This window comes from Rhinolophus sinicus, linkage group LG10, assembly GCF_036562045.2.
Source record: "Rhinolophus sinicus isolate RSC01 linkage group LG10, ASM3656204v1, whole genome shotgun sequence".
In the NCBI taxonomy this organism is placed as follows: Eukaryota; Metazoa; Chordata; class Mammalia; order Chiroptera; family Rhinolophidae; genus Rhinolophus; species Rhinolophus sinicus.
In genome coordinates, this window is record NC_133759.1 from 79,726,735 (window position 1) to 79,743,087 (window position 16,353).

Sequence of the window (16,353 nt, forward strand, 5' to 3'; positions counted from 1 at the left end):
TTGCTGAGAATAGGCCAAACCTCTCTCCACCACTCTGTTTCTCAAAATCGGCTCTGTCAGCAAGCCTATCTGGACTGAAATTATGAAAGCCCAAACTAGCCTGCCCTTGAAATTCCTGTGGCTGCTCCTCCAACTAGGCCAATTATCTCCTAACTGCTCCTCTTCTTCACTTATTTGGCCACTTATATATCTCTATCTTACTTTCTTAGAGGGACCTCTTAAAATGAAAAGTCCCCAGAGGGTAGGAATCAGGTTTCCTTCCACACAGTACCCCACTACGATGCGTTTGTGAAATCTGGAGGCAGTATAACATAATACAACAGTCCAAAGCACCAGGTCTGGAGTCACTCACCCTTGGCTTAACTCTCAGCTCAGCTACTTACTCATTGTGCTTTAAAGATTCTTTGATGCTCCTCCACTCAAGACATGTAACTTAATTCCCCTCAACCTCGAGTGTGTGGGCTAGATTTACTGACTTGCACCTGGCAAGTGAAATACAGCAGAAGTGATGGGACGTCACTCTGAGAGGAGGTTACAAAAGACTACAGCTTCTGTCTTAGGCGTGCTCTCCCGTCTTGCTGTGGAATCACTCACTCTGGGGGAAGCCAGCTGCCATGTCATGAAGGCACTCAAGCAGCCTAAAGAGAGGCGATCAGGTGTGGAACTGAGGCCCATAAGCAACCATGAGAGTGGGCTGAGACTCACCTTGAGGTGACTGCAGCCCCCAACCAACTGCTCAATTATAAGAGGCCCTGGGCCAGGATGACCCAGCTCAGCTACTGTGGGATTCCTGCCCACAGAAAGTGTGAAATAATAAACATCTATTGTGCTAAACCACCCTGGTGAGTGTAATCTGTAATTCAGAAATTGGTAACTAATACATAATGAGTAGGTGACACAACCCAAGATCCAATTTCCTCGTGTGTAAAATGGGGATAATTACAATTTTGAAAATCCCATTTGATGAAAAACGTATGTCAGCCTAGTGCTTGGCACGTGATGAATGCTCAGCCACTGAGATCTGTTATCAGCATCATTGTGGGGTTAGTGCTGTGCCGTGCTCAGAAGCGCAGCTCTGAGTTGGTGAGACCTACACCCACCCCTTGCATTGCCACTGGGCTGTGTAAGCCTGGGCACGTCATTCAATCTCACCAAATCTCAGTTTTCTCCAAAATTAGAACTTCCAGAGTTGTTATGAAGATAACATAAGACAACGTAGATAAAGTGCTTTGTCTAAAACACAAGGAAGTGTATTGAAACAATTCTGCTGAATCGTTATCAATGCCTTTTGGTGCTAAGGACAATGACCTGGGAAACAACAGAGCACAAGGTAAAATTACTGAAGGGCCATGAGCTGTGCGAGCCAGTCCTGAGCCAGTTTCTGGGTGTTCATTCTCATAGACTACTTGCATTTGACCTTGGAGGCAGCTCAGGCCTCGGCTCCTGCAGAGAGCTTTCCCCAACTCTGCTCATAGAGGGTCTTGCCCAGACCTCCACTGTGGCACTTACATAGTCCATTGTAATTGTCCTTTTACATTTGTCTCCCCTCTGCGTAGTCTGGAGCACCTTGGGGAAGAGACCAGCTCATATGAGTCTTTGTGGCTGCAGCACCGAGCCCAGTGCCTAGCAATTAGTGAAGTGTGTTGGATGAGTAAGTTAATAAATTAATGAATCGATGCATGCATGACAGTTTATTGCCAGTGTTTTTTTCTTTTTAATCTAAGTGTTTCACAGCCCATCTCACCACCAGGAATGACAACTGGATTCATTCAATATTGGATTTGTGGGCTGAACCAAACATTCTAGGGTCAATCCACATTAGTGACCAAAAGAAGGTATGAAGTAGGACAGAAATCCTCACTATAACTAGGCAAAAACACATGTACGGATGCTGAAAAGCATTGGAAAACAACTAGAGGTAACAGAAATGGTCACTATTAAATCTCCATAGGTTGTTTCTTCCTTAAAAATATATTGCTTTCATTCATGAAACTTTTACTGTCTCCCACCCTGTGTCAGAATCTAGGCTGTGTGCCAAGGACACAAACGAAGAATGCCAGCCATTTAACTGGAACCAGTTAGCTCTAGAACTCTAAATGCCTCCCTGAAGTGAGGTGCTCAGTAATCCCGTCCATGTTTTGCAGCAATCAGTGAAGCCATCACCAACTTGACCTCTCCTTCTCCATTAAGTAAGCTTTCTCATCAATTTTATTTCTACATGTTAGCAATAAACTATTAGAAATTAGAATTTTAATAGAAAACATTTACAATAGCATCAAAAACTAAGAAATACCTAGGAATAAATCTAACAAAAGACATGCAAGACCCATATACTGAAAACTGTAAAACATTGCTAAGAGATATTAAAGAAGGCCTAATACACACACACACACACACACACACACACACACACACACACACACTGTGTTCATGGATCAGAGAAGATTTAGTATTGCTAATGTCAGTTCCCCTAATTGATCTAAAAATTCAACATAATCCCTACCAAAATCTCCACAGGCTTTTCTGCAGAGATAGGCAAGCTGATTCTAAAACGTATATGGACATGCAAATAACTTAGACTAACCAAAACAGCTTTGAGGTACACAATTGGAGGACTCACACTACCTGATTTCAAGATTTACTATAAAGCTAGTTATCAAGGCAACATGGTATTGGTGTAAAGATAGACAAACAGATACAAGGAACAGAACAGAGTAAGGAAATAGACCAACACATACGAGTGGATAGTCAATTATTTACAACAAAGGTGCCAAAGTAATTCAATAAAGAAAGGAGAATCTTTCCAATGAATGCTGTGGAAAAACTGGACATTCAAATACAAAATAAATGGACCTTGACCCCTTACCTCACATACCATATTAAAACAAAAATCTCAAAATGGATTATAGACCTAAATGTACAACCTAAAACTTTAAAATTTCTAGGAGAACACATAGGAGAAAATCTTTGTGGTGTTAGATTAGGCAAAGATTTTTTACCTAGGACACAAAAGGCATAAATCATAACAGAAAAACAATTGATAAAATTTAAAACTTCTGCTCTCCCAAAGATACTGTTAAGGAAATGAAAAGATAAGACACAGGTTAGAAGAAAATATCTGCAAAATAGTTATCTGATAAAAGACTTGTATCTATAATATATAAAGAATTCTTACCACTCAATAAGAATAATACAATTTTTAAGGTGGGGGAAAGATTTGAACAGAGATTTTACCAAAGAAGATATACAAATGGCCAATAAGCATGTGAAAAGATGTTCAATATCAGTCATGAGAGAAACACAAATCAAAACCACAGTGAGATGCTACCACATACCTACTAGAATGACCAAAATTTTTGAAAATAGATAATAGAAGTAGTGGAAAGACTGTGGAGTAACTGGAACTCTCCTAAATTGCTGATGGAAATGTATAATGGTATAGCCATTTTGAAAAACAGTTTAGCAATTTCTTGTAAAATTAAACATATACTTACCATACAACCCAGCAATCCTACTCCTAAATTATTTATCCAAGAGAAATTAACATATATGAAGTCGGACAATTAAGTTTGCGAACTCATCCTAGAAAAAGTGCCACATACCTCATTGCTGAATATCACTATGGTCACCTTGGGAAGCTATGCACTGATGCTAGTGCCTAGCCCACCCTTCAAAGCAATTTTTGAACTCTTTTTCTGGAATGGCCATCAGAGCTGTCGTCATATTACCGTTGATGTCCTGAATGTCATCAAAATGTCTTCCTTTCAATATTTCCTTTGTCTTCGGATAAAGAAAGAAGTCATTGGGGGCCAGATCAGGTGAGTAGGGAGGGTGTTCCAATACAGTTATTTGTTTACTGGCTAAAAACTCCCTCACAGACAGTGCTGTGTGAGCTGGTGCATGGTCGTGATGCAAGAGCCATGAATTGTTGGTGAAAAGTTCAGGTCATCTAACTTTTTCACGCAGCCTTTTCAGCACTTCTATATAGTAAACTTGGTTAACTGTCCAGCTGGTACAAATTCATAATAATAATCCCTCTGATATCAAAAAAGGTTAGCAACATCGGGGCAACAAGTTCGCAAACTTAATTGTCAGACATCATATGTCCACACAAAGATCAGTAAATGAATGTTCAAAGCAGCTGTATTTGTATTAGCCAAAAACTGGACACTCAAATGTCCATCAACTGGTAAATGAATAAACAAATTATAGTACACCCATACAATGGAATATTACTTAGCAATAAAAAGAAATAAACTCCTGAGACATGCAAAAACATAGATGAATCTCAAAAGCATTATTCTAAGAGAAAGACGTTCAAAAGGCTAGATATGCCATAATTCCATTTTAATGACATTCTAGAAAAGACAAAGGTACAAGGACAGAAATCAAAAATAGTTGCCAAGGGTTGGGGTGTGGAAGAGGGAGCTTGACTACAAAGCAGCACAAAGAAACTTTTTGGAGTGATTAAAATATTCTATATTTTTATTAGGATGGTGGCTATATGACACAATGCATTTGTCAAAATTCATCAAATTGCATTCCTAAAAAGAGTGAATTTTTACTCTTTTTGGTGTATAAATTATTGTACCTGATTAATCTGAGTTTTAAAGTAAATAATAGGGGATGTTGATAATAAGGGAAAACTGCATGTGTCAGGGCAGAGGTATATGGAAAATCTCTGTACCTTCCCCGCAGTTTTGCTATGAACCTAAAACTGCTAAAAAAATATAAAGTCTTCATTTTTAAAAATGAAGTAAATGTATTGGAAATGCCATCTATTAATGAGATGAATGGGATGCTATGTTTTAAATAAAGGAGACTTTGATAATTTAAAAAAAGAAAATAATCCTTTTCATCAGTCACTAAAACCTGAAAACTTGTCCCTGGGAGGCAGTCTGGTATAAGAAAAAGCACGCCCAGACTTTGGAGTGGAATAGACCTTAGTCTGCATCCCAGCTCTGCACTGACTAGCTACGTAACTGTACAAGCAACTTAACCTCTCTGAGTAAACCCAGTAAAGTAGGGGTATGAACCGTACTCGCCTATCATTGTGATGATGTAATGAAATAACGTACAACCTGATAACCCTCAAAGCATTAGTCTCCCCCAGCACACCCTATTCCTCAAACCCACATGGGGATCCCCCTCACTAATTTAAGTGCCCAAACAATGGTGACAGGAGTAGAGTCTGAGAAGCAGCTTGGACAATCTATCCTTAAATCATTCAAGGATTAAAATTGGGGGAACAGTGAGGCAAAGAGTAGCAATGCCTTTTTTTTTTTTTTTTTAATTCCTCCGACAGATTCAAAAGATGTCCCAGGTGCTCACAGAAGGCTATGTGCCCAGGAATCTAAACATTTTCATTCTGAAAATAAATGGTTTCTGAGGAGTAGCGGCCACGGGGGGCCAACTTTGGTCTCCTGAAACAAGGAGCAGACTCTTCTCAACTATAGACTCAATATGGAGGGTGGGGAGGCAGGGGTCTTAGCATGCTTAGTGGAGGCTCAGACACAAACTCAGCTTTGATTTTTAAAACTGTCTGTTTTTGGGTACATGTGGTAAAAGCTAGATGTGGAATCTAAAAAAGGAGAGGTCACTGGGTATGGTCTCCACACAAAGAAACTGGGCCAGCTCTGCACCATTTCCTTAGCTCCAGAATACACTCCCCAGGAAAAGATGTCCTTAACCTGATATCATATAGGATGGGAACTTCAGTTTCCAAAGAGAAAAGTACAGGCACGCAACAAGGCCCAGCTGAAACTCCGGGATAGAAAAAGCCTCCTCCTATAAAACAACAGTGCACCTTAGAATCAATAATCTCAAGACAGAAACCTTGTGGAAATTTAGATAATAATTGCAAGTGGTATTCAAATTGATGGGAGAGAGAGAGAGATTATTTAATAAAATAACTTTAGGGCAACTGGGTCATGATTTGCAATACTGATAAAGCTGGATTCCTACCCTCACTCCTTATACCAAAATAAATTCTAAGTGTATCAAAGATTCAAATGTAAAGCAGAAATCATAAAAGTACTTAAAGAAAACATGGGAGTATTTTCTTTTCATCTCAGAGTAAGGAAAACATTTCTAAGCACGATGCAAAACCTAAGCTATAAAACAAAAACAGATCAATTTGACTACTTAAAAAACTATTTTGGGGGATTCAAAAAAATGTAGTAAGTTTCCAGGCAAATTACAAACTAAGAAAACAATGCTTTAAATACAAAGGCCTAACCTCTTTACACAAAGAGAGCCCTTAAAAACCCTTGATAAAAAAATGTACAATCCAATAGAAAAATGCACAAAGAACATGAACGAGAATTCCAAAAACAAGAAATACAAATGCCAATAATCATACGAAACCAAGATTAAATCTTACCCACACTTAAAGAAATGCCAACTAAAATAAAGGATGTTTGACACAGAAATGTTTATATATTAAAAAATAGAAATTATGTCAAACCCACCAATAGAGGACAGTTAAATAAATAATGGTACATAAATTTAATTAAATACCATGTGCCTATTACAATTTAAATGCAGATTTCACCAAACTGGTAACACTGAAAGCAGTCTGTAGCATATGGTTGAGAAGGAGAAAAAACGATTACAATCTATGCAGCAAGATTCCATTTATCTATAAGAGTACATTTTTATCTATTTGTGCACAGAGATATGTCTGGAAGAAAATTCACCAAAATGACTGCAGTGATTGCCCCTGGGTGGAGGAATTTCAGGTGATTTTTTTTTTACTTTATTTCAAAATTACAGCATCCTTTTAATAATCTATAAGGAGCACATGTTTTTATAATTAAAGAAAACCATTATTTTAATGTTGAAAAATATGAAGAAGTTTCAGTGCGATATTGCAACAAAATAAAACAAAAGTCTGTCAACATGTACTAAAGCAAGTGACCCCGTCAGACCAAGACCCTTGCCCTGCGGCTGCCCCTTTTTTCCAGCACTGGGCAACAGAAGGCAGACAGATAAGTATGTACTCTGAGGTTTGCCAAGGTGAAGCAAGGCGCGGGTTCAGGGATCAGGTTTGGAGGGTGAGAAAGAGTCAAGCAAACACTGGTTCCACCATATCAGCTGTGCTCACCTTGACCGAGTCACTTCATCTCTTTGACCCTCAGTTCCCTCGCTATAAACCGAGGATAACTGCCTCTGCCTTATACAGCTGTTGAGAGGATAAAATGAGCTGGATGTGCCATACCTTCAGCTCACTGCTTGGCACGCACTAAGCACTCAGGAGAGGTCAGCTGCCTGTGTTATTATATGGGACCTTTGTAGCCTTTGTTTACGTTGCAACCACTCTATTCTCCGCGATCCAGGGTCACAGAGCAGAGTGGAGAAAAGGAACTGCAAACCTCGGAGAAGCCAAACATTTGGTCTTGGACAACATACTTCCCTAGCCCTTTGAAACCCTTCCTGGAAGCAGCCGGTGATGGGTAGGGCAGCCAGCCGGAAGGAAGAGGAGGAGAAGCAAAGGCTTCAGGAATTCCCGGTGCTGCCAGCACAATTCACTCCTCTCCTCCCACCTCTCCTCCAGGGCTGGCTGGGACCTTCCCACACAGCGCCGTATGTCAGGAGCCTACAAAGGCTACTCGAACGCCAAGCCAGAAAGGACTTGGAGATGGTCTTGTGCAGCATCTTTTATTCTGCAGATGAGGGACTGCGGACCAGAGAGGGGAGGGGACCTGCAGGGAACCAAAGCAGCCAGTACCCAGCATAGATCACAGGGTCCCCGCCCATGCTCATCCTTCCCTTCCCCTGGCTGCCCCCTCACAAGGCCACAGTTCCCCATTTCTGTCCCCTGCCTCATTGCCTGTCAGACTGCTTAAGGCCCCTTCTCTTTTCTGGCAGCCCTAACTGTCCTTTATGGCTCTGTGGTGAGGGAAGCAGGCAGATTAGGATGGCTCTGACTCAAAGAATGGCCTAGAAAGAGGATTGCTATGGCCATCACTGACCTAAGCCCACACAGTCATCCTTTAGCTCCCAACAGCAATACAGCTCGAAGCACAGTGTGTAACAAGAAGGGGGAGGGAAGAACACTCAGTTACTCTCACTCCGCTCTGGTGACACTGCAGATTACCTTCAAACTCTTAAGAAAGGAGGAGCCCGGAAGAGAGAGGTAGCAGCAGATTCAAGAGGAACCAGCAGACTCCATCTCTTAGGTCGAAATGCAACCAAGATGCAGGACAGCCATGGGTGAGCAAAGACTTGGAGGCAGGAGTGGAAGGCCACTTTCCCAGGACAGTCCTGACTCTTGGCAGCGACTGGGCTGGGGCTTACCTTGGGCAGACTGACTGGCGTCCTGGGCTTGGTCCTTGGGTTCTTAATCAAGAGCCTCTGATCCAGAGGGAGCAGATGGTATTTCATGGCTTCGATGAGGAAGTCCTTACAGGTGTTGTTATTCTTTATCAAAGCTTCTTCTTCAACCGTCTAGAGGTAATAACCCACAGGTGATCCCAAGAGCAGAGCTCAGCCACACTAGCCAGGCTGTCACCTGGGATGAGTCATTCCTGCACGCCCACACTCATTCATTCATTCCCACAACACGTCATCTCAGACCTCAAGAGAAAGGTCCACAGTTACAACTTGGTGGTCACCTTCTGCATTGCAAGAGAGTCAAAGAGTAAATGATTAAGCTCTGGCATTGGACAGGGACGCAAATCCCAGCTCTACTACTTAACTCCTCTGACCCTCAGTTTTCTCATCTGTAAAATGGGCCTATAGGGCAGCTGGTTAGCTCAGTTGGTTAGAGCACAGTGCTCTTAACAACAAGGTTGCCGGTTCAATCCCCACATGGGCCCCTGTGAGCTGCACCCTCCACAACTGAAACAACTACTTGACTTGGAGCTGATGGGTCCGGGAAAACCACACTTAAATAATTTTTTTTTTTTTTAAATGGGCACATTAAAGTTACCCACAACCTCATTGACTGTGTGTGTTCATTTGTTTGTTTTGAGGCTTAAATGAGACTATGCAAAACAAAGACAATGAGTTGTCCTGAAAGTCTTTTCCCACGTTCCTCCTGGTTTGAATGCATTGTAACATTCAGGGCAAATGGTCAGATATTTGAAAAGAGGAAAGGGAGAGGAAGAGGGCAGGATCCATCAGCCAACCTTTGGAGGCATGAAATAAAACAAGGTGATGGTCAAGAAGAACTCGTATCCATGTTCTTAAGTGAAATCCTCACAGAAAACTAGCCAGTCAGGCACTCTCTAACTGAGGGATGACATCAGAGAAATGTCCTGCACAAAAGTCCTACCTGCTGACCTCACCTTGAACCTCATCTAAGCTGGGATGAGGGCTTCCTCACCTCTTATCCCGGAGCCATTGATCTAAGTAGGTGCTCAGCAAGGGTAAGCCTAAATGTTTCCTGAGCAAGGCCAAGGATGAAACATTCTGGTGCTCTCTCAAATCTCCATCCTGTGCTCCAGGTCAGATTGCTATGTGGCATATCTGTAACGGGTAGTATGATCTCCAGAGGCCACCTCCTTTGCGGCAGTTTAGGATTTATTGGGAAAGGTCAATTCCATTCAATAGCTAACAACGATGGAATGTCTCCTGGTTGGGCAGCCCAGGGCTGGACAGCAGGAAGACAGTGATGAACAAGACAGGGTTCTGACCCTGTAGCACTCAAGCCCAGTTAGAGAATGAGAAGGGCCTCCCCACCTCAATGACCTCAGCCCTCAAGTTGGTCAGAAACAAGGCCTGGGAGCATCTCCTTGGTCCCTGCCTGTAACTAGGAATGAAACGCAGCCAGGGCAGTGTTGGAGCTGGCAGGGAAAGGATTGGTGAGACAGGGCCTCTGTCACCGCTGGGCACTTCCTTCCCCAGAGACGGTTCCCAAGAACACTCTGTTTCTCTCAGTCCCACTGAGGGACTCAGGTAGGTTGGGACAAATCATAAACTTTTAGGGTCAGTTAAAAAAATTAGGGGCCAGCACGGTGGCTCAGGCGGTTGGAGCTCCGTGCTAACGCAGAAGGCTGCCAGTTCAATTCCCACGTAGGCCAGGGGGCTCTCAACCACAGGGTTGCCGGTTAGACTCCTCGACTCCCACAAAGGATGGTGGGCTCTGCCCCCTGCAACTAAGATTGAACACGGCACCTTGAGCTGAGCTGCTGCTAAGCTCCCGGATGGCTCAGTTGGTTGGAACGTGTCCTCTCAACCACAAGGTTGCCGGTTAAACTCCCGCAAGGGATGGTGGGCTGCGCCCCCTGTAACTAACAACAGCAACTGGCCCTGGAGCTGAGCTGCGCCCTCCACAACTAAGATTGAAAGGACAACAACTTGACTTGGAAAAAATCCTGGAAGTACACACTGTTCTCCAGTAAAGTCCTGTTCCCCTTCCCCAATAAAATCGTAAAAAAAGAAAAAATTAAAAGGGTGAGAGAGGATCTCTACAACTGCTTGGGAGGAAAGAGAAATGCATGAAAAACTACTTCTCCCAAAGAACTCACTCAGCTTGAATGAAAAGCTCCCCTGGAGAGTTAGTGCTTCGTGGGTACAGAGTTTCAATTTGGGGGGAGGGAAAAGTTTTAGAAATGGATATGGTGATGGTTGTACAGCACGGTGAATGCAATTAATACCACTGAATTACACACTTAAAATGGTTAAAATTATGAAGTTTATGTTATATATTATATCACAATAAAAATTATTTTAAAGATATTGCATGTTACACACTTAGTACAATATTTTTAAATGTTTAATAAAACCTAATAAATATTAACTATTTTAAAAAACCAACACAAGGAGACACCTCCCCAGAAGTCAGACAGTGTTGGCACAGGTCTGTCCAGGGCTTCCCCTTTCTCCTGCTCCTCCTCTCCCATCAGCCATCCCCAGTGGGTTACACCAGTTTGAAGTTCAAGGTCAAATGACTATTAATGAAGTATTCTGAAAAAAGCCCTTTTTAAAACAGGGTCTCACACAACACTTTTCACGCTCATTGCCTCTGACCCTCTTCTCCAATGTAAACCTATTTGGCCATAATAACCCAGGAATTATCTTCTAATGTCTCTGTTAAGTTGTGGTTGTGGACACCTGATGGAGGGTCAACTAGGAGTCTCCAAGGCCCCGATACTTTCTCTGGAACCCAGGGCCACAGGCCGCCCTTCCTCCCTGTGGAAGCGACTGCTGGAGGCCAGATGTCCACGTCTACCTTTGATCAGGTTCCCACAGGACAGTGGGAGGTTAGACTCTGACATGGGAAGCCTGGCGGGTGCAGTGTCTCGGCTTAGGGGACATTTTCTACAGGAAGGATATGCTGCCACCAGGTGGCAGTGGCACCATTCCAAGCACCAAATGCAGGGCTCAGCCCCTGAGAAGGGGGCTGAGGTTCAGAGACTCAAAGAACATTTCTCTATGACCCCTTTGGCCTGTGGACAACAATGTCACCAGCTGAGGACCTTCCAAGCTAGTGAGGACACTGCTTCGGCCGCTAGTAGCGCCAACAGTAGCAGGCTTTACATGGGTTATTGCATTCTATCCCCAAGCAATCCATACGGGCAGGTGCAAAGACTGAGGTTTAGAAAGGCTGAGAATCTGCCCAACGTGGACGGCTGGGGAGGGACAGAGCTAGGCGGCGGGGCTGCTGAGCCTCCTCGCATCTTTCCTCCGCTCTGCATTTCTTCCTAAGACGTCAGGGATAGCTGAGGGCTAGCCTGCTGCCTCGGTGTTTTGTTTTGTCCATATATTTAAGTTTTATCCTCTGCCTACTGGTAAGAGTATGTAATGTGATTTACTGTACAAAATAAGTCATGTAATGGATAAAGAGAACACAGAGTATTAAAGGTGGCAGCCTGCTTAGTGCAAGGTGTGTGCTTTGGAGCCAGACAGACTTGGATTTGAATCCTGAACCTGCCTCTTACCAGCTGGTGCTTCCAGATACATTCCAACCTCCATAAGCCCCAAGGCCCGAATGTGTAAAACAGGGGTTGTAATCTCTTCTCATCGGGTTATGATAAGGACTGAGTGAGAAACACGTGGCACCATGTTTCCAGAGGAGGTAGATGCAACGCAACATACATTCCAGGCACCTGTGAGGAGTTGGTTTACAGCCCCAAGCTGGGCATCAAGCTGCCTAAAACTAAGGCAAAGAGGGAACATAGCAACATTCTGGAAATGACCCTTCTTGTTTGGTCCTCTACAATAAAAGCAGGTAACTTTTATTGGACATTTGTTTTGCCCTGCTCCACGCTAAACACCTGACTTACATACTTACAGCTCCTTTGGCCCCCATAACAATTCCGCTGGGCTCTATTATAATCTCCCTTCTACGGAAGAAGAAACTGAAGCTTCGAGAGGTTTAATAAAAACTCCAAGCTAACAAGCAGTAGAGCAGGGACTGGAACCCAAGTGTCTTATTCTCAGACCAATGCTCTTAAGCCTTACAGTCCCACACCTCGTACTTAACCCAATGGATTGATGCCCGCAACCCATACAGAAGACCCAGAAAACGCCTCAACCACGCCATACAACCAGCGTTGCCCACACTGCTCCCAGAGGCCTGGGTAAGTAGGGAAGAGCGTGGTTCTCCACGCAGGACTCACCTGGACTAGGTAGTCCCTAGGTAGAAGAGGGAGACGGACATGTTCCATCAGCTTTGCCATGTGCTCTAAACGGGTTTCTTTCTCATAATTGATCCACGAAATCACAGCTTCGAATACCTATAAAGAAAATCAACCCAGATTACCAGAGACAATAGCTTTCAAACAAGTTCCTCAACCGGAGAAAAGAAAAAATAAGTTAAAAGTCATCCACGAAGGTATTTAATTTAGAAAAGTCCAATATTTAAAATAAAACAAAGATAGAAAATCTTTGTTTACTAGCTGATGTGCGACAGTGATCAATCACACACACGTACCTTACAAGCAATAAACCTACTATCTCAAATGTAGAATCGTCAAGGTTCATTGCAAAATAAAAATCAGTTCCAATAGTTATGTAAGAGTAGAAATACAGAGAACTCTGAACCAAATTTTATAAAGACTGCTCAAAAGGACCAAAAGCCCTGCGGGCAATGTCATCACCCCCCTCACACACACCCTTCTTATTTATCTCCCATGTTCAGTTAATGCAGAATAAAAACAATAAAAATATTCTCTGCCAAAAGTTGGTGGTAATGATGAATGTGACACTGAATGACATAGAATTTCTAACACTGAATGGCAAAAATTTCTCCTTGGGTTTAACCTCTCCTTAGAGGAGAGATTTCATTTCTATATAAATCAAAACTGGGCTTGAAGGGAAAATTTGATATCTTGCTCCCCAGCATATGTCATCAGTTTGGCTCAAATAAACTCTTATAAAAATTCTCTACAGGTTTAGGGGGAAAAAAAACAAAACTGGGCTTGGCACCAAAAACCTATGGTTTTAGTGTTTACCTTACTCAAGTATCAGTCCAAATTTGAACTCTGCACCATCGTATACACAGAAAGATAAACTTCAGCGTCGGTTAGGCTGTGGGAAAATCTGCACTGTTTGTGGAAACTTCATTAGCATGGCTTTTTAAGAGAGAAATGGAGAATTTGGTAACACCAATTAAAAATTTGAATGCGCATACTCTTTGACCCAAAAATAATACTTCGAGAGCTCTAGCCTATAAAAATACTCACAAAAGTGGTACAAGAATATGTGTTCCTATAATGCAATATATAGATGATGTATTATAGAACTGTACACTTGAAACCTATATAGCTTTGTTGACCACTGTCACCCACAATAAAATTTAATTTAAAAAAAGAATATGTGCTGCACGTTTTTATAACAGGATAAAAAAGGCAACAACCTAAAGTCCACTCATGGAGAAATTATTAAACTAGTATCCATACCATAGGATATTTTCAGCTGTTAAAAAAGAATACAACAAAATAGCGTGTGCCAGAAAGCAAGAAAGCACTCGGAGGTTAGGGGAACACAACAAATGGACACAGAGGCTACTAGATGGGGTTTTCATTGCCAACATTTGGAGCAAGTTAAAAATCAAAGAGAATAATGAAGAACTCAGATCAGCACTGCTTGGATGAGATGATGGTGGGAGTGAGGACTGAGAAAGGGGCCAAAGGAAACCTTTTGTGGCTATGGATAGATATGTGGCCCTTACATGGACGCATGCACTTGTTAAAACCAATCAAATGACACACTTAATGTCTATACATTTCACTGTGTGTAAATCATACCTCAATTAAAAATATTCCTAGTTGAAAGAAAATGGTAGTAATGAATGATAACAATGAATAAAAAAAGAATCCATGAGTCCGTAAGAATACTGAAGAAAAAAAAAAAAAAACTGTGGGAAGGGCTCTTCTTCACAGAAAAATGCCACCTAATAAAAGTAGAAGGAATGAGAGAATTAAGAAAAACATCATTTGCAACCACCAATGTAATATCTGATTCAGCAAAGATTATCCATGGATACTGAAATCATTGGGTGAAAAGCTGTTGGGAAACCAGATATTCCTAGTTCTCAAAGTATCACCTCACAGGTTATAAAAAAAATTAATAAAATTAATAAAAATATTAATAAAATTAGATGGGGATGGGAAAGACAGCCTCAAATGGGGACATCTGACAGATACCACCTTTAACAAGAGATCAAAGTTAGCACTACCAATAATAGGACAAATAATATTCTTGATTGTCATTTAATGGGAAGGACACAGTAACCCCTAGTAACACTCTTCCTCAAATGTTTAACCTGAATCTTCTGGCGAGGAAACAGACAACTCCATATTTGGAACATTCTACAAGACAGATGGACTGGATTCTTCAAAACTGTTAATATTATGAAAGACCAAAGAAAGGTGGGCAGGGAAACAGTTCTAGAAGAAGGGGATTTAGAGACAGGAGGACTAAATATAGTGCATGATCCTTCATTAGGTCATGGATTAAAAAGAAACAGTCATAAAGGACTTTTTTGAAACTATTAGGAAATGTAAATACCCACTATAGATTAGATAATATTATTGTATGCACGTTAGCTTTCCGTGTTGTGGTAATGGTTTTCTGTCTAGAAAAGAGAACTTCCTTGTTCTTTGGGGGTGCATGATAAAATATTTAGCGATGAAGTGTCATGATATCTGCAATTTATCTGCAATGTTTCAGCAAAATAAAAGATTAAATATGTTGAGAGAGAGAGAGAGAGAAAGCAAACGAAACAAAATGTTAACAACCGGTGAATCTAGGATACATGACTGTTCACTCTTTCAAACTTTCCCATAGGTTTGAAATTTTTCAAAATAGTAAATGCGAGATGAAAATAAATTTGAAGAGAAAAGGAAAAATACTGTAACAAAATTTATGATATGGCAAGAAGTTGAAATGAAAACAAACTATATCTCCCCCCCACCCCTGGGGTGGGGAAGGGAAAATTCCAATTCTTCTTAACCTAACTATATGTTTTGTGAGTATTGGTATGTTAATGATGCTTTGCCCCTAAAGTGCTTGGCCCTATTTCCTACATATACACTTAAGTCAGGCTGGGTATACTCGAATTGGGCAAGGAATCAGAAAGGAATCAATCAGAAAGGGAAGGGAATAGAACAAAAGGAAAGGAACAGTATGTATGTATAGTTTGCACACACACACACATATCATGGAAATCCTCTTTGTCTAGTTCATTGTTTTAAAATATTAACTCTCATAGAGCTATACGCCTCACCCTCATAGCATTATTTGGTGAATAACTGTATATTTTTCAACCTGCCCATAAGATCCGTGAGAACAGGGACCTTGTCTTATTTGCTGACACATAATACACATGCAAATACTTTCCCAATGCATGAATGGACAAATGAGCTGAGAAGGTAAGGAGGCAGTGGAGCCTGCCCAGGCCGCGGCAGAGAGCAGGACTGGAACCGTGGTGGGGAGAACAGAGCCAGGCCACAGACCGCACAATGCTGGCTAAGTCTGACTTTGCTGTGTTAGCCAGTGGGCAGCTATTGTCCCGTCCTGCCTTGCATTGTGGTTATCCACACTTCCTTCTACTCCCGTTTATTGACTGTGAGCTCTTGGGGGGGGGGGGAAGAAGTGTATCTGCTCTGTCTCAGCACCTCCTACCGCTGAGTACATGCCAGGCACAGAGAAGGCAGCTGGCTGAGAAAGCTCTGCGGAAGAATGAACCGCAGTCCTTGCGTAGGTGGCATTTACTGATCACGCCCTTCCCCGTCAACCAGCTTAGTTTTTGTTACAAAAGCTGAAACGCAAGCTGAGTCTAATGAAGTCGATATTTAACCTTATCTTTATTTTTGACTTGACTTGTCCAACTGGTTCCGCTTAGTTGCACTGTTTACTTACTCAGCTGTGAAAGCCACAGCACTCGGCAACAACGGTGACCTT

General features: G+C 42.0%; 1 protein-coding gene across 21 annotated transcripts in view; it reads right to left on the reverse strand.

The window, feature by feature from the left end:
- Positions 1–16,353, reverse strand: part of KLHL3 (kelch like family member 3) — a 260,598-nt gene that overhangs the window by 26,377 nt on the left and 217,868 nt on the right. For 19 of the 21 annotated variants that reach the window (XM_074313559.1, XM_074313558.1, XM_074313568.1 and 16 more), the window contains 3 exons: positions 12,567–12,683; positions 8,299–8,448; positions 1,510–1,566 (listed from right to left, as the gene is read on the reverse strand). In XM_074313559.1, coding sequence (XP_074169660.1) covers positions 1,510–1,566; positions 8,299–8,448; positions 12,567–12,683 — 324 coding nt within the window. The remainder of the gene's footprint in view (positions 1–1,509; positions 1,567–8,298; positions 8,449–12,566; positions 12,684–16,353) is intronic. The other 2 variants (XM_074313563.1, XM_019740223.2) reach the window with 1 other exon arrangement.